This window comes from Myotis davidii, unplaced genomic scaffold (genome assembly GCF_000327345.1).
Source record: "Myotis davidii unplaced genomic scaffold, ASM32734v1 scaffold281, whole genome shotgun sequence".
In the NCBI taxonomy this organism is placed as follows: Eukaryota; Metazoa; Chordata; class Mammalia; order Chiroptera; family Vespertilionidae; genus Myotis; species Myotis davidii.
The window spans coordinates 4,579,396-4,605,230 of NW_006293784.1; the positions used below are offsets into that span (position 1 = coordinate 4,579,396).

Genomic DNA, 25,835 nt, shown 5'->3' on the forward strand with positions numbered 1-25,835 from the left:
ATGAGATGATGTAAACATAGGGTCCAATATAAGTGGATGCTGACTTTCAATGCCACCTCTGACCCCCTAGTCAAAAGCTTCCATGTAGGGTTAGGGTTAGCTCTCAGGGAAGTCATGTACTTGAAATAGCATGTGATGCAGTAGCCTTGGGTTTTTTGGTGTGGAGAGAGATCTGTGGAATACTAGTATGCTTATGGAGCTGGGAAAAGTCCTACCAGATGGACACTTCAGTTATATTTGATATTTGACCTTACTAGTCTCTACATTCAAGGTTGCCAGGTCTCATGACTTTGATTCCTCCTATTATTTTTAGAAACATCCTCTCTTTGAAGAAAACGGACTCTGGCTTTGGACGGGCCAGTAGGGGGACCAGGCATGATGCCTGATAGAAATCAAGTTTCAGTCCTGATTTCAGCAATGATCGATTCTAACCCATGGGGGTGAGGGTGGGGTGAGGCGGCTGAGCAAGGCAGAGGAAAATCCAGGAATGGTTCACATGAGATGTTCTGCAGAGATGGTTGTCCCCAGTAGGAAGAGGATTAGAGGTACAAGAATTGGATTTGGTGGGTGGGGTGGCAGGATTAAGCCTTGGAGGAAGGACTGGCACAAACCAGGCAGGATTTCAGTGAGCTGGGGCTTAGGGAAGGTCTCTGGTCCTTGATGGGCATTTGATCAGAATGAGAATCTGGATGCTTTGGTCTGAGCCTGCACAGGGCGAGGGAGTAAGGGCTGTAGGGACGGCCACACTCTTCTCAAGTCCATTGTAGGCCAGGCTAGACGTTCCGGAACCTTATGGGCTTGGAGCACAACATGAGATCTGGAATGTGAATTAACTGTAAGCCTCACCATATGGGAGTAAAGGGCTGAAGTAGGGGTAAAGGCTGGCTCTGTCGCCATTACCTTGGGAACCAGGGTAGGCCTAGGCTGCTTCAGTGGTCCCAGCGGGAAGACCGAGAGAGGGAGAGACATGGGAAATAAATTGGACAGATACTCACAGAGGAAGTTTGGGAATCTGGACACTCTGAAAACATCTTCCTTTTGTGCATTTACTATCCATATTCTGTGAAAAGCTTCACGCCAGCCCAAACACCCTGGAGATACCTTTTCCCCTGGTCTTGATGGCTGCCAACAGCAGTGTCCTCTTGCAGCCAGAGAAGTGATATTCTGACTCAGAAATGCTCTTTGTGGTTGCTTTAGTTTTACAGCTCTTGCCACAGATGCACTGCGCAGTTCTGTTGGGATAATCTACAAAATCAATGTCAGCGTTTCCAGTTATTCCTTGTTTGCAATATCTAAATCTAAGACTCTCAAATGCTGTGGTTTCTAGAGATCACACCATGGGTTTGGAGGGCCATCCGTTATTAAGGGGTAAAGATATTTTCAAAATCTTTATATCCCTACCAGACCATTACCAGTCTTTGCTGATGGTAGTCAATTTATCTGTTAGAATTAGGACCACATTGCCTTCCACAAGTTCATGGAGTTAGAATATCGAGGCAAATGAGTGCAGTGGGAGTACAATGCCAAGAACAAGCTATTCCCTGTTAGTAACAAGGAGTTATAAGAAATAGCAGTAAAGCTGACCCATTAACGCCGCTTTTACTCCCCTGCTTAGGAGACCCTGGAGATGAATGACTCAGGCTGTTCCGTGTAGGCAGACAGGTGGAAGAGTGAATAAAATACAGCCCGGGAAACGTTGCCGATGCAATTGTGATTGAATAAAATAAGATTTAAAAGTGAACCCAATATGGATTAAAAGGGTCTATAATATGAAGACATTGAAAACATTTTTCCTTTTTGCAGAATCTGGGACACTTTTATGTTTTAGTTTGTCTGAATTCTCACTTAGTTTTCTGTGTGTTGACAACATGGCTTAAAACTGTAAACATCCTGCTGACACATCTCATTACTTAGCTTTTCCATTGTTTGAAATCTGGAGCTGCGGTCACAAGGGAGCCCACCAGACTGTATGAAAATACCAGGGAACTCACCTATTATGCAGAATCCAGGGTTTTATATTCTGCACACACCAAAGGATGCTATCTTTGGAAAAATGAATCAGAATATAAATTTTCCCCTACGCATTAATAACTGTTGGCTGTCGTCATAGTCCATAGACTCCAGCTGGCCATTAATTCCCCATAAATGCCATACATGGAGAGAGTTATTGCTTCAGAGGGTTTTCTGTGGTATATTTTTGATGAGTGATGTGGTGTGAATGGGGGTTTGCAGGGTACTTTTGAGATGATTAGTGTTCTAAACATGAATTGAGTCATTTCCAAGAGTCCATTTGCAACCTTATCCGTAAGCAGCAGCTAAAAGAGATGTTTTGATCTACATTCCCTAGATCTTGGGTATGCAGACGTCATGTAAAAGGCTGGTAATAAATATTGACCTTAAAATTATTGCTGACTCTGTGATGAGCTTTAGCATCCTTGCCAGGAATCTCCTGAAATCTTGCTCCTCTTTCTATAGTGATCTCTCTGTCTAGATTTGGACAAAGTGTTTGGCAAAGTGACTTAGCATCTCACATTCAGCAGGTTCATTGAGAATATGACCTTCTGGATTACATGTACCATGCGAAACAGGAAACACCAGAAAGGCTATTTAAATATTTTATGCAGCCTCTCTGTTCATGAAGAATCTTGTCCTTAATCTGTGCTAATGCAGCTCTTTTCTGATGCTCATTTATGCCCCACAGACCTTTCTCTTTGTGTCTCTAGGACGGGTTATGTGCCTCACTTTAAACTGTCCTCTCTTTCTACCTCTCTCTACCACATTACACAGCATTTACAGATTCTTGCTATGGGAATCAGTCCCCTCTTTCATAAGCCCTTAGGGCTTATTTCTAAGACTCTTCATAATTCTTCTCTTGCCCTTCTATGGGCCCTTCTATACAGTGTTCCTATGCTTACTTCTTTAATTTTATTGCTCTATAAGCAAGGCTGCAATGAAAAACAGTGATGGGAAAGAACAAACTTTTCTATCTTTTCATTCTGGGACAGTTATTAGTACTGTCTTCCTTTGCTAAAGAAAAGTAGAGAACCAGATTTGAACAGAAAGAAGAGTCATAATCTATGACACTCTGAAACTCCATGCATTTGAGTTTGTGGGTGTTGGTTGTTTTACATAGTTTGTTCAAATGTTCTTACTAGGCTGTTCCTTCAGAGCAACACAACCCTTATTTCTCTTGCAAGGTCCTCTGCTTGGTTTGGATTTGAGATTTAAAAGTGGTTGAATCGATGGTAGTGTGTGAGTGACAGCTGGGCCTTTGCATGTTTGCTGAAGACTGTTAGAGCTGTTTCTTCTTTTTAAAAAATCTTTATTGTTGAAAGTATTACATATGTCCCCTTTCTCCCCATTGACCTCTCCCCCAGCCTGCTCCCCTGCCACCTCCTGCCCCCAGGCCTTCACCACCCTATTGTCTGTGTCCATGGGTTATGCATATACGTATATGAGTTCATTGATTGATATCTCACCCAACCCCTCCCCCCTCATCTGCTGATGGGCACTTAGGCTGTTTCCAAATCTTAGCTATTGTAAATTGCACTGCTGTGAACATAGGGGTGCTTATATCCTTTCTGATGAGAGTTTAGAGCTGTTTCTTCAAAGATCATCTGGTTCAGGTAACATTTTACCACAGAGGACACTTAGGCCCTGAGAAGATAAATAGCTTGGACAGAGTTACATTGTGCGAAAATCCCAGGTCTCTCAGTTCACTGTTTCTGGTCACCACGTCTAGCCGCCACACTGATTTCATTCACTTGATCCCTGTCTGTCAAAATACACACACACACACACACACACACGATAGAGATTTCAGAAAAGTGCACTGGCTTTAGAGTTAGTCATACTTAAGTTTGAATTCCACTCAATACTAGCTATAGACTTAATTAGTTCATGGCTCTAAGCCTCTTTTTTCTCATGTGTAAATAACAGTACCAAGCTCATGGGGTTGTTGTGAGGATTAATTAATCTAATGTGTATGTAAGTTGTTTAACAAATCATCTGGCACCTGAGCAGTGCCGAATAACGTGTCTGTCTGGTTACCATTAAAATGTCAATTTTTATCTCCATCCATGTATACAAGCATTGAGCTGGAACAAGGAGTTAATGCAAAATGCTACTTCTCATTAAAGTAGGAAAGCACAAGACTTCTTAACTACAGCTCTTATACAATTTCGTTTTACCTCACTTTGGTTATATGATATTGGTTATAAGCTCTATTGGTTAGGGTAAGGCTGGGCTGTTATAACAAAGGGACTTCAAAATAAATTCAGTGGCTCACTGAAGAGGGAAGTTTATTTCTTTCTCACATAAAAGCCGGAGGCAAGCAGTCCAGGTTGATAGGTGGCTCTGCTCCATGGATGATTCAGGGATGAGGGCTCCTTCTAAAGTTGCTGCTCTGACACCCACTAGGGTATTGTTGATGTTGGGGTTGCTGTTGGCGGGAAAGGGACGGAAAGGGTGAAGGAGGCACATTTGGGCCTCAAAATCATATATGTCACTTCCTCTACTTTTCATTGGCAACAGCTTAGTCACAGGGCCACCCCTTTAACTCCAAAAGAATGAAAAACTAGGGCAGCTGGGCAACACGTGCCCAGAAATGGTTCTGTTGCTGTAGACTGGAGAATGGATGTTGGTGACAACTAGCAGACATTGTCTTAGAGCCCAATTTCAGGAAGCCAACACTGAGGAGGGTGAGTGGCATGGTAGAAGGAGTTAGTTAGGAGCCTGGTTTCTCACTCTAGTTCATCAAGAGACTTGCAGTATGACCTTGGCCAAAGTGCCTGACCCCTCGCTCCCCAGTGCCCTTGATATGATGAGCTCCAAGAGTCCTTCTAGCCACGGGAAGCTACCCCCCCCCGACCACCTTATCTCAAGGGTCCCCTCTCTTCTCCTAAAGCAGCTTCTGTGCATCTCCTGGGCACACAGCTCATACAGCTTTGCTACGCGCTTTTATTCCATTTCATGAGACTATGAGGTTTCTTAAGGAGCAAGTGTAACTTTCTGCCCCGACCGCACTCTGCAGGTGTCAGAAGAGGAAAAAAAAATGTTTACGGGTTAGCTGATTTGTTAGTTGATAAATGGGAATCATTTGAAGCTCATTGGAAAAAGAAACTATAGAACCGAAATACTGCAGAATAGTGTTCTTGGGAGTGAAGCAGAGCTGAGAGAGCAGCCTCTAAGGCAGCGGTTCTCAACCTGTGGGTCGCGACCCCTTTGGGGGTCGCCTAAGACCATCGGAAAACACATATATAATTACATATTGTTTTTGTGATTAATCACTATGCTTTAATTATGTTCAATTTGTAACAATGAAAATACATCCTGCATATCAGATATTTACATTACGATTCATAACAGTAGCAAAATTACAGTTATGAAGTAGAAACGAAAATAATTTTATGGTTGGGGGTCACCACAACATGAGGAACTGTATTAAAGGGTCGCGGCATTAGAAAGGTTGAGAACCACTGCTCTGAGGTCTTTTCTATGTTCACATTTTATGATTCTGTGACTCAGCAGCTCCAGTTGGGAGGAATTCCATTTTTGTTTCCTTTGGTGACATTCCCTCTAAAAGTTTTTCATCCTCAAGTTGAACTTCTGGATAAAAGTTTTCATCTCCTCTAGTGGCTTTTTCGAGGTCAACTTAATACACATTAAGCTTTAAAAGAAATTATTCTCACTTGTTTGACTAGAGCTATATTTTTAAATCCTTTAGCGTTTCAGGCAAGGGTCTGAGTATTACAGATCATTAAAATGCAGGGCCATGTCATTGAAGCTTTTGAATCACATTTTGTACACTCAAATTCTAAAACAAATCTCTCGGAAATTCACTTTTAAAACAGTGTATTAAGCGTTTGTTCTATAAAAATCGGAGTCCCTGTTTCGAAGTAGACTTCCATCAGATTTGTTACTGGTGGGCAGTGACTGGGGCCCAGAAATGTAAAGCAGTGCTTCTCTAAACTTGACCGAGCGTTTGACTCATCCTCCTGACATATCTCATTACTATGAATTATATCCAGATAAGATTTTCAAAAAGCAGACTATTGGAGTAGCACAGCCATTTAATCTTCATGCTTCATCTTTGATTGAGCCCATGACAATGATGTAGAATGTGAGAAGTGTTAGTTAGCAAGGTTCAGACTACAAGACAAAAGATACAATTGTCTCTGAGGACGGATCTGAGTAAAGCGCAGATTCTGATTCAGTAGGTGTGGTGATGCCTGAGATTGTGCATTTTTGACATACTCCCAGGTGATGCCCTGATGCTGCTGATTCAGGGACCATGCTTTGTTTTTCTAATAGTGTTTTCATTTTTAAAATTTTTTTTTACTGAATTTATTGGAGTGACGTTGACTAATAAATTTATATAGGTTTCAAGTGTACAATTCTATAATATATCACCATATATTGTATTGTGTGTTCACCATTCAAAGTCAAATCCCCTCCCATCACCCTCTCCTACCTCTTCTACCCCTTTTCCCTCTGATAATCACGATACTGTTGTCTTTATGAGTTTTTTTCTTAATACCTTCACCTTTTTCACCCAGTTCCACAAACCCTCTGCTGTCAGTCTGTTCTCTAGCCGAGTCTGTTTCTATTTTGTGTGTTGGTTTGTTTTGTTTATTAGATTCCACATATAAGTGAAATCGTGTGGTATTTGTCTTTCTCTCACTGGCTTATTTCACTTAGCACAATACTATCCAGGTCCACTCATGCTGTTGCAAAGGGTAAGATTTCCTTCTTTTTTATGGCTAAGTAGTAGTCCATTGTGTAAATGTACCACAGCTTTGCTATGCACTCATCTGCTGATAGGCGCTTGGGTTACTTCCAAACCTTGCCTATGATAAATAACACTGCAATGAACATAGGGTGCATATATTCTTCTGAATTGGTGTTCCGTGTTTCTTCGGGTATGTTATCAGAAGTGGAATCATTGGGTTATAAAGCAATTCCATTTTTAATACTTTGAGGACCCTTCATACTGTTTTTCACAGTGGCTGCACCAGTCTGCATTCCCCACAAGAGTGCATGAATGTTCCCTTTTCTCCACAGCCTTGGCAGCACTTGTTTGTTGATTTGTTAATGATGGCCATTCTGACAGGTGTGAGGTGATATCTCATCATGTTTTTAGTTTGCATTTTTCTGATGAATAGTGACATTGAGCATTTTTTCATATGTCTATTGACCATCTGCATGTCCTCTTTGGAGAAATCTCTATTCAGGTCCTTTGCCCTGAATATACAAATATTTTTTATTGATTTCAGAGAGGAAGGGAGAAGGAGAGAGAGATAGAAACATCAATGATGAGAGAGAATAATTGATCGGTTGCCTCCTGCACACCCCACTCTGGGCACAGAGCCCGAAACCCCGGGCATATGCCCTGACAGGGAATCGAACCATGACCTACTACTTCATAGGTCTATGCTCAACCACTGAGCCACACCAGCTGGGCCTTTGCCCATTTTTAAATTGGATTGTGTGTTTTTTTGGTCTTGAGTTGTATACATTCTTTATAAATTTTGGATATTAACCCCTTATACGTCTCATTGGCAAACATATTCTCCCACTCAGTGGGTTGTCTTTTCATTTTGTTGATGGTTTCCTTTGCTGTGTAAAACTTTTTAGCGTGATTGGTCCCATTTGTTTATTTTTCTTTTGTTTGCTTTTCCCAAGGAGGTATATCAGAAAAAAGATTGCTATGATAAATGTCCGAGATTTTGCTGCCTATGCTTTCTTCTAGGATTTTTATGGTTTCATGGTCTTACATTTAAGTCTTTAATCTATTTTGAATTTATTCTTGTGTATGGTGTAAAAGGTTGTCTAGTTTCCTTTTTTTGCATGTAACTGTCCAATTTTCCCAATACCATTTATTGAATAGACTATCTTTACCCCACTGTATGTTTTTACCTCCTTTTTCAAATATTAATTGACCATAAAGGCATTTATTTCTGGCCTCTCTATTCTGTTCAAATGATCTATATGTCTGGTTTTTTGTTGTTGTTTTTTTGCCAGTACCATGCTGTTTTGATTATGATGGCCTTGTAATATAATTTGATATCAGGTAGCATGATTCCTCCAACTTTGTTCTTCTTTCTCAAGACTTCTGTGTCTATTTGGGGTCTTTTGTGTTTCCATATCAATATTTGGAATATTTGTTCTATTTCTGTGAAATACACCATTGATATCTTGATAGGAATTATGTTGAATCTATAAATGGCTTTGGGAATATGGACCTTTTAATGATGTTAATTCTTCCTATCAATGAACACAGAATATGCTTCCACTTATTTGTATCTTCTTCAATTTTTTTCTTTAGTGTCTTATAGTTTTTCGAGTACAGCTCTTTTCAATCCTTGGTTAAATTTATTCCTAAGTATTTTTTTTTGATGCAATTATAAATGGGATTGTTTCCTTAGTTTCCCTTTCTGATAGTTCATTATTGATTTATAAAAATGCAACTGGTTTCTGATGTTTATTTTGCATTCTGCTACTTTACTAAATTCTTTTATCAGTTCTAGTAGTTATTTGGTGGGATCTTTAGAGTTCTCTATATGTCATCTGCAAATAATGACAGTTTTACTTCTTCCTTTCCAATTTGGATGCCTTTTATTTCTTCTTCTTGTCTGATTGCGGTGGCCAGGACTTCTAGTTCTATGCTGAATAAGAGTGGCAAAAGTGGATATCCCTGTCTTGTTACTGATCTTAAGGGAAGTGCTTTTAATTTTTGCACGTTGAGTTTGATGTTAGCTGTGGGTTTGTCATATATGGCCTCTATTATGATCTTGGGAGGAAGGGAAAGTAAGAGTTAAAGGTGACTCATAGGATTCTGGCTGATGCAGTTGAGTGGGTAGTGGTGTCATTACTGAGATGGGTAAGACCAGGGTAGGATATGAGTTAGGGGAATTGCAGGAGTGGGGAGGAGGAGAGATCATGACTTATGTTTCAGGTACATGAGAGACACTTGCAAGAGAGCTATGTCTTAGAGAAGAGGCTGAGTTGGAGCTATACACTTTGCAGTCATCAGCATTGAATGGTACTGATGCCATGGGAGTAGGTGAGAATGCCTACAGAGTGAGTTTAGAGGGAGAAGGCCTGGAAGAGGACTCTGGGAAACTTTAATAATTCAAAGGGGAGATACAGTAGTAGGTAAGACCTCCCAAAGAAGCCTGAGGAGGAGAGATGAGAAGCATGATGTCACAGAAGAGAAAGGAAAGGACTGTTTCAAGATAGAGAGACTGGTTGACTGAGGGAAGGCAGCAGAGAGGCAAACCAACAACAGTTCTGAAAATTCTTTGACAAAAAAAGCTCTGAAGGTAAGAGACAGTTTCAATCAAGCATTTGTAGAATGGCCCCTTGAGCCCTGCACTTCCCCAGCTTCCTTCTTTGTAAAATGTGACGGCAGTAGAGTAGTTTTGAGAACTTGCTGAGATGTTTGCCAAATACTCAGCAGAGCACTGGTGCCCAGTAAGCGTACAGTAAACGTTAGCTGGTATAATAATGAGCAAAGCAGTATGGTCCCCATTGGACTTGCTTGGACTGAACTGGATGCAAGTAGAGCAGCCAAGAGCTTTACTGCAGCCTCTGCAGACTTGGAGTAGGGTCTGTTCATCCGCTCCCCTTTCCACATCACTGCATCTGCAGGGTGAGACAGTGTTGTACTAACGGCCATTAGAAAATCAAACCACAGAGGTGAAGCCATCTGAAAAGTGCTCCACTGGAAGGCTACGGTTAGAAGGCTACGGTCCCATGCTGTGGGACCTGAGCTGGCACTGCAGACGGACGAATGTAAAGTCAGGTCTGTCTCTATATGAGAACCTGGTGGACACAAATCCTTTACCAGAGATGATTCTGGGTAGAATCATTCACTCTTTAAGCCATAGGAACAGGGAATCATAAGGGGAACCAACGAGGGATTCAGGATCAGAATTCAATGGTTGAGACTTAAAGAAAACCAGGGTTGCTCTTTTTCTGAGCCGCCGTGGATGTGCCTGTGTTGTTGGGAAGGATGAGCTTAGGGCATGGCACCCTCGTGTCACTATCATTAACTTAGAAAATCCTCAAAGGGAAGCGAGTTTCTCCCTGAGTTTCCATAGAAGTAAAAACATCCTTCATTAATGCCTATATTCATTATTTGTGACCGACATCTTTGCCATCATGGGGACTTAACCATGTGCCTGATATTAATTCTTGCGGGGTTTTTCCTGTGAGACCTAAGCTCCTTGAAGGCAGGGACTGCGTCTTGATCATCTCTGTACTGAACCTCCAGCAAGTGCCATGTCATAGAAGAAGCTTAATGAGTTGTTGAACTGAGCCAGCACAGAGAACCTATGTAGGCTCATCAGATTCAAAACATTCGGCTCTTCTGAATCTACATCTTTGCTTTTACTTTATAACATAAAATAGATGCTTCCTTTGGTGCCAAACCATCACACATAAAATTTAGTGCTGACATAGACTGGGAAAGACACCCCCTGAAAAAAAAGAGAAATGTATCTACGTTAATGACAACTTTTTTTTATAGTTCAGAAATAAGTGTATCTCGCAGCAGTGAAAGATCATCTATTCTCTATGGCACAGTTTTCCTTTGATTTTGCTTACGTCTTTTTCTTCTCTCATCGGTGAGGCTTAGCGCCATGTGGATCAAAAGTCCGGTGGGTTGATTTTCTTATCTCTGAAGTAAAAGGTTTAACTATGGGCACAAAGCCCAATTACATTCTCTCTTCTTACTTAATGCCAGTCACTTAAAAAGATTCTCTTCCTCTCCCCCCTCACCCCTTCTCTAGCTTTCAGACATCATAAGTCTCATGTTACTCCTCTTGCTTTCACTCTCACATTTTTTTCAGTCTTTCTCATTTCCCATATTTTTCTTGTGATTTTGTTGTTGCTGTTCCTTTAAAAAAATTGTCCTTCTGTTAGAAAAAGCGGCAAGATTTCTCCAGAAGCAGACAGGCATGAAGTGCTGACTGCCAAGGCGAACGTCGGCTAATTTGAAGGGGAGAGGAAAGCCATGTTGGTCAGTATTGCAGGTATATGTTATCCTCACCACACAAACCCAGTTTTCCTTTTAGGTAACTTCCTATGAATTATATCCAGATAAGGTTTTCAAAAAGCAGACTATTCATTGGAGTAGGACAGCCATTGAGTCTTCATGCTTCATCTTTGATTGAGCCCATGACATGTAGCTTGCTGTCTTTCTATCTTTGGAAGGAGAGAAGTAAGTATTAGTTAGCAAGGCTCAGATGGCAAGACAAAATATACAGTTGTCTCTGAGGATGGAGCCTTGGGTTCTTCCTGTAATGAGCTTGTATGATTAAAAAAATGTCCTCACCCTAGTATATGTTTTTATTGATTTTAGAGAGAGAGGAAAGGAGAGAGAAACATCAATTGGTTGACTCCAGTACGTGCCTGACAGGGAATCAAACACATGACCTAGGTATGTGCCCTGACTAGGAATCGAATCTGCAGCCTTTTGGTGTAGAGGACGATGCTCCAACCAACTGAGCCACCCAGCCAGGGCAGCTTTTATGATTTTCACTCCCCAGAGATTCTAGTGTCACCTTTATCTATCTTGTGAGGACTGGGATTCCTTTTTGCAGAATTCTATTGGAGCTAAGTTGGCAACTTTAACAGCTTCCTCCCTGTCACTCTCAAGGCTGCAGGCATTTTTCTTTTCTGCTTAGAGAATATTTCTAAGCTCTGTTTCACTGCCTCCAGACCTGCTCACTCATCTGGTTTCCTTGGTTTCTGTCCTATTGATACCTACCTGAATTTTTCCACTTTACCCAGCTTTTCCGGTTGGGTGCCTATTTGGGTGGTTTGCCTGGCTTTTTGACTTGGTGAGTCCCTAAGGCCCTTTTTTTCCCTAGCGCTATGCTGCACAACCTCCCACCCCTCCCCAAGCTTCTAATTACTACAACTCATGCTGGCCTGGATCCATTGCCTCAGAGTCCTGCTTTTTGGGAGCAGAGAGAAGCCAGATTCTACCATTAATCTTGGGATGTGAATCCATCACTTGACAAGTGTTTGTATTTAGTGGTGAAGAACACTGGTTCTGGAGCTAGACTCCCTGGGCTCAATTCCCAGGTCTGCCACTTCGGAGCTGTGTGATCTTGGGCAAAGTACTTACCCTCTCTTGCTCAGTTCTCTCATCTGCACAATGGAGCTAATGGTTGAACCTGCCTTTCATGGTTGCTAAAAGGTAAACATCATCTTGTACACTATATAATGGGCTTAAAACAGTTTATTTGCTATACAGTAAGCACAGTATAGTGTTAAGCCTACTAAGAAATTGAAAACCACATTTACTGAATTCTGACACTACCCAAAAGAAGGCAGATGGTTTAGATCAAGGTTTATCAAAGGGAGTTCCACAAATTTATTATGAGAAACTTTAAATCTTGTGCACATATTTGGATGAAAATGTGAACACATTAGGATAAGCATAGTTTAGATAATTTGGATGACTCCCATAGCTGAGCACGCCATGCGATTGGAAAGCCTGTGTTTGTGTTGTGTTCGATGATCATGTTCTTCTGCACCAAAGGCCATGACATTGAGACAGGCTGTGGGAAGGCAGACCTGTCTGTGGTTGTTGGAGGAAAGAGCTGTGGGAATGGAGTTTCCGGGAGCACATGTGGCCTGAGCCTGCCACTTGGTCTTGCAGCAGTGAAAGATCATCTAAAGTCCAGTAGCCGTCCTATAGAACCTGCTGGTGTCAATTTAGATTTTATTGAGATTCTGTTTAATTTTAAAATTTGTTCTGGTTTTATGGTCAAATAAAAGAGCTATCATAATTAGGTAATTTAAAAAAAATCTAGGTTTAGGGTTGTATTTGTAAAAAATCTTTATTGTTGAGAGTATCCCACCCCCTCCTATTGCTCCCTTCCACCTGGATCCCACCCTACCCCAGGCCTTTACCACCCTATTGTCTGTGTCCATGGGTAATGCATGTATGCATATAAGTTCTTTGGTTCGTCTCTTCCCTCCCCACCTCTTCCCTTTCCTCTGAGATTCGTCAGTCTGTTTGTTCCATGTTTTTGTGCCTCAGGTTCTATTTTATTCTATGGTTGTATTTTTAAAGTAAAATTATAATAAAAATAATTTATTAGTACCGGAAGACTAATAGAAATTTAATCTTGTAAAAGGGATCTGTTCATACACAGTCATGTGTTGCTTATGATGAGGATTTAATCTGAGAAATGCATCATTAGGTGATTTCTTCATTCGGAGATCATAGCATGCACTCACACAGACCTAGATGGCATAGCCTACTGCACACCTAGGCTACATGCTATAGCCTATTGCTCCTAGGCTACAACCTGCACAACGTGTTACTATACTGAATACTGTGGGCAGTAATAATACAGTGGCAAGTATTTGTGTATCCAACATATCTAAGCATAGAAAAAGGCACAGTAAAATACAGTATAAAAGGTAAAAAATGACACATCTGTACAGGGCACTTAGTATAAATGGAGTTTGCAGGACTGGAAGCTGCTCTGAGTGAGTCAGTGAGTGAGTGTTGAGTGAATGTGAAGGCCTAGGATACTACCATACATGACTGTAGACTTTATAAACACTGTACGCTTAGGCTACACTAAATTTATTAAAAATATGCAATAATAAATTAAACTTAGCTACTGTGATGTTTTTAGTTCATAAACTTAAATTTTTTTTAAACTTTTAAACTTTTTTTATAACAACACAGCTTAAAACACAAACACATTGTACAGCTATTGCTAAAACTATTTTCTTTCTTTATATCCTTAGTCTATAAGCTTTTTTGTTCTATTTTAAAAACTTTTATTTTTTTTCCTTTAACATTTTTGTTAAAAACTAAGACACAAACACACACATTAGCCTAGGCTTTCACAGGGTCAGGATATCAGTATCACTGTCTCCCGCCTGCATGTCTTGTCCCATGGGAGGTCTTCAGGGATAGTCACATGCATGGAGCTGTCGTCTCCCATGATAACAGTGCCTTCATTTGGAAAACCTCCTGTAGGACCTGCCTGAGGCTCTTCTTGAGAAGGTTTCAGTCATATTTCAGAAATATGTCCATGGTTGTTTACTTGGTTTGTTTCTTTTTTTTCAACCGTAGATTTACTTGTAAGCAGATAAAGCACCATGAACATTTCTCTCTATTAATGACAGCTATGACGTTGCTAGGTGATAGGAATTTTCCAGCTTCATTATAACCCATTGGAACCATTGTCCTATATGTGGTCCATCGTTGACAAATGTCATGATCTTTCTAAAACCTGAGAAAGACTACATCACTGTGTGATTCCCAAACAAACTAACACAAATTGTGTTAGTCAGGTTATTAAGCAAAATATTCCTTGGGGAACTTGTTAGAAATACATGTTCCCGGGCTGTGTCCTGGGGCTGCTGAGCCGAGCGGAGGCTGTGGGCCTGTGCGTTTGCTGAGCTGCTCAGGTGATTCTGCCAATCAACAGGTTAGGGCCTCTTTGGAGCCGATGACTTCGCAATGTTTTTCGTCGTCCTGGGATCTTAGAATTCAGTGTCTTCATCTTCAAAGTTGCGATAATGGTACTTGTCCCTTTCTTTCTGTACAGGAGAGCCATGAGAATTAATGAGGCAATTTTCATAAGTGTTCTTGGAATAAAAGTACAATTTAAGTGTAATATATTGGGGCCAGGACTGAACTAGGTTACCTCAGCGTGCAGATTGTTCCCGAGGAACAAGGAGGTGACTCAGGTCCTTAGAGAGAGAGCGTCAGCAAGGTGATTTTTGCTACCAGGGATCCAGTTCCCAAAAGTGTTGTCCCTCTCGGCATGGAGTCCAACCCCATGAAACCTGGTACACGACTGTGAGATTTGTAACAAAGGCAGGACGTCTAGACAGGGAGGGTTGTGGTGGGGAGCCCTATGCTTATTATATTAGCTTCCTTGGGCTGTCATTGAACAAAGTGCCACAAACTGGGTGGCTTATAACAAGAGAAATATACACTCTCACGGTTCTGGGGTCTAGAAGTCAAAATCAAGGTTTTGACAGGGTTGGTTCCTGCCTGAGACTCGAAGGCAGCGGCTCTCAACCTGTGGGTCGCGTGATGCTTCTTTCCTAGTAGCTTCTGGCACTATGGGGAAGCCTTGGTGTTCCTTGCGTTGTAAATGCATCGCTTTAGTCTCAGCCCCTGTCATAACATGGCATTCTCCCTAAGTGTCTCTGTTTCACACGGCGATCTCATCTCTGTGTGTCTCTCTTCTCTTCTTATATTGCATTAGGGCCCATCCTACTCCAGTATGACCCCCTTTTAATTAAACTAATTACACCAGCAAGCATCCTGCTTCTAATTAAGCCACATTCTGAAGTACTGGAGGTTAGGATATTATCATGTCTTTTTGGGAGACACAATTCAGCCCACAACACCATGTTTCTTCCTACGCAGAGAAGCATGGGATGTTGTGTATTTCCGGGTGAATTCTTTTCCCAAAATGGATTGAAATGCAAAGGACACTATCCCTTAAAAACCATATTATATGTTGTGGTAAGGTCCCTGGGGCAGCCCATAACAGCTCTTTAGCTCACAATGTACCAGAAGTAGAATTTTTTCTAAGGAGCCGAGAAAATCTAACCAATGCACCAGAAGAGGTCTCGGTGGAAAAACATGTTCCAAGTTCCAAGTTGGGATGTTAAGAACACATTTCTCCCCATCAGCTCTTAGAAACTTCATATTTGTGTTTATTTCTCTCTTCTTGATATTTCTGTGCTAATCCCAGTCCCCCTTTCTGGTGTGTCCTTGTTCCCTATTTTGGTTCCAATAGTACCTTTTAGGTTGTTATTATTCCTGCAGTCCCGTGTGGAGCGAGTGTGCTCTCAGCAGCCTCTGTCCCTCTTCCCTATTAAAATGTACTTGTCCTAACCCTGTTTTCTAAGCATCTTTTCTGCAATGCTAAGTTACCCCTGCCCATCCAGTATATTGACTTCTTTATTGCGTATGAGGAGTCCTACCCCATAGTACTGAGTCAGGATTCTCAAGAAGGAGAAGCAGGGTGCCCTGAAGGGTTGACATTGAGTCTCCTTCAAATTATAGTGTTTAAACCAAGTCTTTGTGCTGGCTGCAGGTCTTAGCCCTCTTCTTTCTGTTCCAGACTCCTTAATGAGCCATTGTCATCTGTGTAGGGAGGCTAGCCCTTGGTCTTAACCCTATATGACCCTTCCTTTAGCTGACAAAGAGTTAATGGGAAAGCTGTTTTTTGTTTTTTTTTTTTTAATTCTTTGTAAAACTCTTCTGAACTCAGGAAGTAGATATTGGTAAGGTGTTGTAAATACAGTGTGCCCAATAATCTTCAGAATACCAGCTTTGAATCAACTCAGCTAAATAGAATTTTCTTTTCCTTATTAAAAGGAATTGTGTACAGATTCTCTAAGAAGCAGAATCAAGATGGGATTATGTGTGCAGGAGATTTAATGGGAGAAACACCCGGAGGATCAAGGGAAGGGAGCAGGAGGAGGTTGGGATAGCTTTGACTGCAATGCAGGTTTGGCTGCAGTGAAAGGAGAGGGGGAAGGAAGAAAGACTGGGTAGGAAAAGACCCAGATGACAGCTCAGTTCTGAGAATGATTTGGCCAGGCTGACTGTGAATTTTTGAGCCCAAACTGCTCACTAGGGGACCCCCTTTCCCTGCCCCCGGCCCACAGGGATGGGCTGCACTGGCACCCCACCATGCTCAGGTAGTCAGTGTCTGAGAGCAGCCAGGGAACACATGGACACTGCACAGATGTGGTTATGGATCTGGGAATCGGTGAAGGGGAGGTTAGTCCTTGGTCTTAACCCCATATGGCCATCTGTGTAGGGATAATAAGTTTTCTTCTCAATGTAAAACAAACTTATCCCTACCCATACTCCTCCACAGCAGGAGAGCTAAGCAGTGCAATTCTGCAGCTTTCACAGCCATCTCCCTCCGGTGGTCACTTGGATGGTCAAAATTACATCCTTATTTTCACTAACGTCTACCTGAATTTTAGTGTTTTGTCTAATAAGTGTAGCCAGTATCCACAGCAGTAATAGCAGTATATCTTTCTCACAACAAATATTACAGATATTACAGATAGTTTTCGATCACATTATAGTTATCACAGATATCTCAATGTCACTTATGCTCATCATTACTTTGGGATTAGGGTAGTAATTAGACCTGCCACTAGACCTTCTTATTTTAGGAGAGAGTAAAAAGGCTTCTTTACTATAGTATCACAAATTTAAAAATAATTTTTTTAAATATATTTTATTGATTTTTTACAGAGAGGAAGGGAGAGAGATAGAGAGTCAGAAACATCGATGAGAGAGAAGCATCGATCAGCTGCCTCCTGCACATCCCCCACCGGGGATATGCCCGCAACCCAGGTACATGCCCTTGACCGGAATCGAACCTGGGACCCTTCAGTCCGCAGGCCAACGCTCCATCCACTGAGCCAAACCGGTTTCGGCTAAAAATAATTTGATAATGGAATTTAATCCTCACCCAAGGATATTTTTTCCAGTCATTTCTAGAGAGAGTAGAAGGAAGGAAGGGAAGGAAGGAGGGTGTAAAGAGAGAGAGAGAGAGAGAGAGAGAGAGGAGAGAGAGAGAGAGAGAGAGAGAGAGAGAAACATGGATATGAGAGAGACATATCAATTGGTTGCCTCCCATTGAACCAGACTGGCCAGGGTTGATAGTGGAATTTAAATATAATGGTTTCTCTCGCATTTTATAATTTTATTTTATGATTTTTTAAATAAAAATTACTCCAAGAAGGAGTCCATAGTCTTTATTGACAGGGGGGTCCATTGCACAAAATGGTTAAGAACCCTTCCTACAGATAGTATTCAGTAGGACCGTATTAGATATATTAGCTTGGTTGTCCTTTACCTGGCTCCACATGTGCACGCTTGGCCCCAGTCCTTGCAAGAATGTGCTGTAATGGAAGATGAGTCATTAATTCAACAGAGAGTGTCCCCACCCTGGGCCAGGCTCTGAGTTGCTGGAGCTGCCTCAGTGAGCAAGACAGACATATTCTCTACCTCAGAGAGTTGAATCGGCTAATAGGCAAGACACTCATTAAATCAGGACAATCATGATCGTATTACATGTGGCAGGTGATGTTAACAGTATGAGAACAACACGGTGCTCTGGGTGCTCCAGGAGAGGGCGCTAGTCCAGGAGTCAGAGTAGACCTCCCTGAACAGTACCCTAGAGAGTGAGGAGGAGTGAGTTGGGAGAAGAGGAGGTGGAGACAGAAGCTAGAGTAAGTGTGAAGATCTGGAGAGAGGTGCACTGAGCTTGTGAGAGCTGAAATCATACAGACCTTGTAAGCCATGTGAAGAAGTTTAGAGGCCCCTCCCCCCGCCCCCCATGGCAATAGGAAGCTTTAAAGGAGTTTTAAGCAGGGGCTCTTGTGGCACTAAGATGAAACATGATGGCAGCTTCCTATGAAGTATGTGGTGGGAGAAAACAGTGACAGGGAAGAGTATTCTTTGATTTCTTTTTGGTTCTGTGTAAATGACTGGGTCTTGACTTTCATTTTGTTAGTCTATCGTAAACTACATTAAAATGTTGGAAGCATCTCTCTTAGAGTTCAGATGTTCACCGTAGCTGTAGTTCTCTGTGAAGTCTATTGAAGGTGCTCTGCGTGAACAGAAAACCTCACACACATCTTGGAACACTGTTTCTCCGTGATGCTGGGCCATGGGGAAAGTGGATGTTGTTTGCTTAGGCTCTCTTGGTGTACATTTGTCACCTAGCATTGATGGCCTTTGACTTCTACATTAAGAAGGAAATAAACTTATTAATAATGTAGATGGTTATCTTGCAATTCAATGAAAGCTCTCTGGCTGCTTCTTCATAAGTAACTCATAAGTGGGTTCAAGGTTTGTTACTAGGTAAAAACAAATCCATTTTGGTTGACGGCTAATTCACGGCCATGCGCAGTTAAATAACTCATAAAAGTGTTTGCGTGGAAATGAGTCTCTGGGATAATCACATTTTATTTCTAGTGTCTAATCGATGCTCAGAGCTTTGGGGTTTAATTATGTCTGCTGAAAAAAAATGCAATTCAATTTCTCCTCCTCTCTTTTAAACATAACTGCAGTCTTAATTTTAATTTATAAATATATAAGCCTTCATAGATATTTCCTGACATAATATTTGGTACCTATTAAATACTAATATATATTGGATTCTTCTTCTAATTAAATAAAAACATATCAAGTAAGAAATCTAAGTAAGACTTTGCTCCTGGTTCCTCTGTTTCTTGCCTGTCAGTAGACATTATACATTTTATGATTACTCCAGAGAAATAATCTAAGTGCAAAATGTTATATTTTGTATGTTTCAATAAGAAGAAACTCCTGTTTTCTAGTCAGCCAGGCAGGCTGACTTGGGTGTTTGCTCCAATAGGGAGTGCAGCAGGTGGCTGTCACATGTGGCCTGAGGCACAATGAGTTGAGTATGTGTGGTTGGAATATGAATCCTTTCTGTTCTCTGTGGCATCTACCCAGCTTCCAGGAGGGTTCACATAGTACCTCGTGTCCTTTCACTTAGCATAGTGCTTTCAAGGTTCATCTATGTTGTAGCAAGTATCACTACTTCATTCCTTTTTAAAGCTTAGTGGTATTCCTGTGTGTGTGTGTGTGTGTGTGTGTGTGTGTGTGTGTGTAATATATATATTCCACCCCACCAGAGCTGCCTGCACTCTACCTTACCTTTGAAGTAATCCATTTAGATGGCAGAAAAGCTCTGTCTTCAAGTGTTAACTGCAATGCGCAGGAGCTCTTAACCAAAGATTTGCCCTAGTTTCTCTTGAGAGTGCATGCAGCTAGCTGTTTGCCCATTATTTATTATGAAGAGTGACACATTATAAACTGGTAATTTGAACTTTGGAAAGCAAACCCCGAGACTGCCTTGGAAACCACTCTAGGACTCACTCATTCAGCTCTCCACTTCTAATTGATTTCATCAGTTGGCCGAGCCATGACACTAGGGAAGTGGGAGCTTCATGTAGATTATGTAGAATCATATCAGAAAGCTTAGATAAAGGTCATCAGTGAACACGAGATCTCAAACTTACCTGGTCAGTAGCCAGGCTTCTCTTTGCCGCATCCTACAATCAAGCCATGATGTTTATCGGTGAAAGCCCCAAAATTTATATAAAAAAGAGGGGTGTGTGAGGACCTGTCTTAAAGCTGAAGTGGTCTATAACTTTACATAAAATTGATAATGGAAGACTGAAGCTAGGGCTGATGGGCTTTTATGGCTGTTAAAGCCTCACATGAGATGACAAAATGTAGATTCAGTGGATCTGGCAAGCAACTCACAGACTTGACCTTGCACTGGGAGCCTCACAATATTGCACTTCAGGAAACAGTAAACTTTCTGTTAAAAATAAAGCCTGAATACTAAACTTTTTTCTTTTTCACCAATCAATTGAAAATTGGGTAGTGGAAATGTGAAGAGAGACCTGTCACGGTGAGTTGGGATGAATTTCAGGTCCCCTGGGTGTGGATTTGATGCTGGGGAGTGTAAAAGTGAGACCAGAAACTTCAGTGCTCAACAGAATTTTCAAGGATGTCTTATGCAAAGCACAGTGACCTTTTGTTTTCATTTTTTCCCTCATCATCAGGTAAAGAGGAGGAATATTGACAAATTGTTTTTCCCTCGGTGAGCAATAGTGGATACCATGGTTCTCTTTTGGGGAAGAGAAAGAAACACACACTTCTTCATTTATGCACCTGTATTGCCATTTGGTTGAAGTTCATAACTAGATACCTACTGGGAAGATGCAAAGAGAAAGTCCTGTACTCAACTGCATCTTCCCAGTAGGCATCTAGTGTCATTCTTAGCTTGTAGTTAACGAAATATCTACTTAATGTTACTTGAAACTTGAGATTAGGGTATCGGCTTCTCGCACCCTTCTCTGTGAATACTAGTGCAGAGCCTTCAGAATTAATTGCTTCTTAGATGCATGATTACTGCTACTTAGCCCTATGCAGAGAAGTAGGTCATTCTATTCATCGGGATCTTGCTGTTCTGTAATTATGTGAAGAGCAAATGATTATAGATAGGGTTTCTGTGTGATTTTAAAGCAGGTAAATTTAGCATCATTAGCGACTAATCCAAAGCTGGAAAAACTCAAGTTCCTTTAAAAAACATGCAAACAATATTTAAAACTTGGTAAGTTTTATTATTCTTAAGTGTAATTATGTAAATTGGAAAATAGCTTTGTCGGTTTCTTGGGCTAGAAGAGGCACTTATGGTTATAAATTACAAGGAAGAATAAGAGCTGGTCTCCATTTATTTATTGATACTGTAATCGAAATTTAGTTATGTATGCTTCGAGCAAAAGACTATGCTCTGATATTTTATTATTTATTTAGGTGGAACATACATTTCTCTTTTCACCGATTAAGATAAAAATAAAGTTTCCTACCTTATTAAAGGTATAAATGAGGTTGAAAATTTGATTATTAAAGAAACTGTATTTATAACCTTTTCAAAATTGAATGTGAGCTAAGTGGAACCACCTATGAAATACATCTTACACAATGCTATATGGAAAGGGTATATTTTACAAATTCAGGTAGCCCTTAGTCCTTCAGTTAAAATTAACTTAGATAAATAGAGATGGCATCTGCCTTGAGCTTGGCCAGCTTGCCTACCTTCCTTGCTCCTTCTGCTCATTCTAAGAGCTTGTTTTAATGTACAAAATAAATAAAATTAATGTAACACATTTTGTATAAAGTACATTGTATATAGTATTTAAACTAATTCAGATGAAGTTTTATTTCTTGAAAACAGTTCTTTCCTTTTGGTTTATTATCATGTGTATAAACACAAACCACATGTTTATAAATAAAGTTAACATTCTTTTTTTAAAGAAATAAAATTGGCCTGGCAAAGGGAGCACCTGCCTATGGTGGCAGAATTAGACGAGTATCTTAGTTTGACTTTTCCCTAAAAGCAAACTGGGAGGAAGTGAGGGACAATATTGACTTCCTCCCAGGTTCATATTTTTCATTTTCTGTTGGTTTTCAACACTGCCCAAGTTTTCAGTGAGACGGGTGAGTGGAGCGCCAGTAATGCGTGTTCCTGAGTGGATTATTGCTGGGGCTCCTTGCTGCTGGGAATTCTCCCAGATGCTGTGTGGAACACGCCTCGGGTGGAGAAATTAGGGAAGTTACCTGGTCTGATGAAGAGAATAATGCTCCCTGCAAAGATGTCTGGGTGTTAATCGCCAGTGCTTGTGAATATGTAAAATGAGGATGTATTTGTCTTGTTTTCTCCTTTTTGATGCTTTTTAAAAATGAATTTTCATTCAGTTTTATAGCTTTAAAAGTCAGGTGAGGATGAAAAATCCCACCACTAACTTTAAACTACTCTTTACCTGGTCATTCTAACATGTCTTCATTTTGACTGATGCTTCCTTCTATTCTTGGTACATGTAATTCCAGATGGTTGTAAGAGTGGTCTGTAAAACATTTCATGGTGGATGTAATCCCTTCCAGTCGCCTTTTATAAATATTACTTGATTATTGCTTTTATTTTTTTCTTAGTGGTTAAGTTGTGATGGAGTGGCACACTTTGCAGCTAGATATATTTCAGAAGTACTTTCTGTTCCCTCACCTTTGGTCAGGTTTTTCTTCAAATGGGAAAGCCAGTGCTTCGCTTTGGAGCCAGTGCTGGGCCCTGCCCCTGGCCACTTCCTACCTTACCCTGCTCTGACATTGATTCAAGTGTAGCATTCCCAGTGAACTTAAAAACGGAAAGCAATGAAGAATGCAGCTCAGGAGAAAATGTCAGATAAGAAATGAACTTGATATTTTAAAGGTGATTTCCTCTCTCCTTCCTTAGACCTCCCTCCAAGGCATTTTATAATAATAAAAAATACATTTAGCAAACCAAAGTATTCTCTGTTCATCTAACAATGTGCTTCCTGTTGAGAACCAGGCTATTCTGTCCTTATGTGAATACTATTGACTCTTTTACTGTATTTCATACAATAAGGTATCATATTAGATTAACTTAATGCTATTTAAATGTTATTGAATTAACGCAATGAAATATAAGTAAAATGATGGCTGTTTACATTTTATTCTCTTATTTTCCCTAGTGAGAAGCTGGATGGAAAAACTAAAAGACAAGGTAAGAGAAGCATTTTCTTCCTTCAGATTTACCTTCGAGGACATGGCTTTGGCAGATACAAATACTTCAAAGTAATGGAGCTTTCATTCATTATCCTGATTCTGATAACCTGTGCCTGGGGTTCCCAAATTTATTTGGCCTACCACCCCCTTTCCAGAAAAAATATTACTCAGTGCCCCCTGGAAATTAATGTTTTTAAAAATTTTAATAGCAATTAAACAGAAAGTTATATGTATTAATGTTTCTACCCTTTTCGTAAAATATAGTAAAGAAAGGTGTAAAGTGGAAAGAAGGGGGAGAAACATAGAGAGAGACATCAATTGGTTGCCTCTTGCATGCATACTGACCAGGGCCCAGGATCAAGCCTGCAACCTAGGTATGTGCCCTTGACCAGAATTAAACCTTGAGACCTTCAGTCTGCGGGCTGACGCTCTATCCACTGAGCCAAGCTGGCTAGGGCCAGCATTCATTCTTAAGGCAACATCTGATGATTGAGCGTACCAGATGTTGCCTTAAGAATGAATGTGCTCTAAGGAGCAAGTGTTATACAAGAGGCATGTTCAACTCAATACCATTGTCAGCGTATCAAGGTGGTGTTCCTTCCAGGGAATTTCAGGACTGTAATCCCATGCTATTGGGCATTTCTGGTCCCGATGCAAGGCTCTTTTATGGTAAGCCTGATCTTCCTTTATGAGGAAGGAAATATCTTGGCTTTTGGAAGGCACTGATTCTTCTGACCCATGGGCAGATTTGATTTAAGAATAAAAGATTAAGATGGAATGGGCACCTTAAAACTACAGTGGGGGGTGGCCCCAAGACACCTGGATACCTGACCACTCTTTTTAAACCCAATTTTATGTAGTCCATCACAGTGCCACTACTTACTAAATGGTAATGAGCTGGAATGGCCAATACAGAAAAATATTTTCCTCTCTTGCTTTAATTCTGCCATCCACTTAGTGGTTGACAATATTAACTTCCTTCCAGGTTCATATTTTTCATTTTCTTTTGGTTTTCAACACTGCCCAAGTTTTCATTTTTGGTTACTTTGTAATTTTAAATTGGAATTTCCCGTGAAAATACTGATGGCGTCTTGAATTCCTTGCTGTAGCCTGCGTCAGATCCCATTACCATAGCCCAGCTCAGATTTAACTGGGGGTTTAGTTAAATGAAAATATTATCAACTGCCAGATATTGAGTTACCTCTAATTTGCTTATCTTAGAATATACTTCTGTTGATGGCATTCCATACCTTTTTTATTACTTGGGGTCAATTTTCTCCATATTTGAATGGTTAATATTTATTTTGCTGTAGCTCAATGTTAAAGAATAAAACTAATTGTGATTATCATGATCAATTATGTTAATTCTCACTATTATTTTTCTGCCTCTCAGTAAAATTTAGCAAATATAGTTTTTGAGAATTGAGACTATTTGTGTTTATAAATATTAGAAGGGATGTTGAAAAATGTTAAGCCTCTTGAGTTTAGTAGAGGCCATTTTGGCATTTGTAACACAGGGTCCAATTGTCTAAGGGAGGTCGATCAGGTAAGATGAACAAGATTTTGTGGGAAGAAAAATTCACAAGTTTAGAGCTGCATGTATTTACATTGGTAGTGCTTCTTGTTATTTTTCAGGGAAAAATATGCCATGAGAAGTAAACAGGCGCTGGTAGTTTATTTAGGAATCCATATGTCATTGTTTCTATAGAAAGTATTCTGAGTTACAAGAATGGACAAAAATAGTCTTAAGAAAACAAATTTTGGCATGTAGCCTGTTTTGAAGTTGGATATTGCAAAATTTCTTACCTGTATGTATATATAGCTTTGCCACTCCAGTTAAAAATCTGTGCAGCTATAGACAAAGACCATATGTTTTATTCTTGTGAGCACTTTCTTCTGATCTTGTCTCAAAGGCCTGGCACCTTCCCTGGTCCTTTTCACCAAGAGAAATAATTTTATGTATGGACTTCAGTTTTCTGGCTTATTTTGAAAAATTTTAGCCCTCTATTCATTTTTCCCCCCATAGTAATTGTTTCAACTATGTCTTAATTTTAAAAAATCGGAAGAAAAATAGTTGCGACTCCCATCATGGTTAACTTATATAATGCCTTATATCTTCATATTTTGAAGGGACTCACTCTAATCTTTCCCATATATCTCCTCCTCCACGAGAAATATTATGCACTTACTTGATATATACATCCATATGTATACACATACATATATATGTAGCTCTTCCTCCCTCCCTCCCTTCTTCTCTTCATCTAGCTAGTTATCACCTATAAAAGTCTTATTAGTCATTATCTTCAGAAGCTATTTAAGAACAAAACCATTGCCTCTTTGAAGAAAGTCACAGAACATCTTAGAACTGAAAACTAAACCACATATTTAACTGGCTCTTCAGCCAACCCAGAACTAAACTTCTCAGTTTAGCTTCATCTAATTGTTCCCAATATTGGTTTTCCTGTTAGTTAGCTGGGCTCTAGAAAGAATGATTTTTTTTAAAAATTAAATCTTTATTGTTCAGATTATTACATTTGTTCCTCTTTTTTCCCCCCATAGCTCCCCTCCACCCGGTTCCCACCCCACCTTCCGCCCTCACTGTCCTCATCCATAGGTGGAGGATTTTTGTCCAGTCTCTTCCCGCATCCCCCACACCCCTTTCCCCCCCAAGACTCGC

General features: G+C 40.5%; 1 protein-coding gene and 1 long non-coding RNA gene across 2 annotated transcripts in view; one reads left to right on the top strand and one right to left on the bottom strand.

Annotated features, from left to right (window-relative positions):
- LOC102759883 (chromosome unknown open reading frame, human C14orf37) overlaps nucleotides 1-25,835 on the top strand; it is a 92,541-nt gene that overhangs the window by 58,962 nt on the left and 7,744 nt on the right. Inside the window, exon 5 of the mRNA XM_006767671.2 lies at nucleotides 23,122-23,153. Coding sequence (XP_006767734.1) covers nucleotides 23,122-23,153 — 32 coding nt within the window. The remainder of the gene's footprint in view (nucleotides 1-23,121; nucleotides 23,154-25,835) is intronic.
- On the bottom strand, nucleotides 13,816-14,823 carry LOC107183730. The gene is made up of 2 exons (XR_001514547.1): nucleotides 14,688-14,823; nucleotides 13,816-14,580 (listed from the first exon to the last, which is right to left on the bottom strand). It is a non-coding gene; the product is annotated as an uncharacterized LOC107183730 (long non-coding RNA).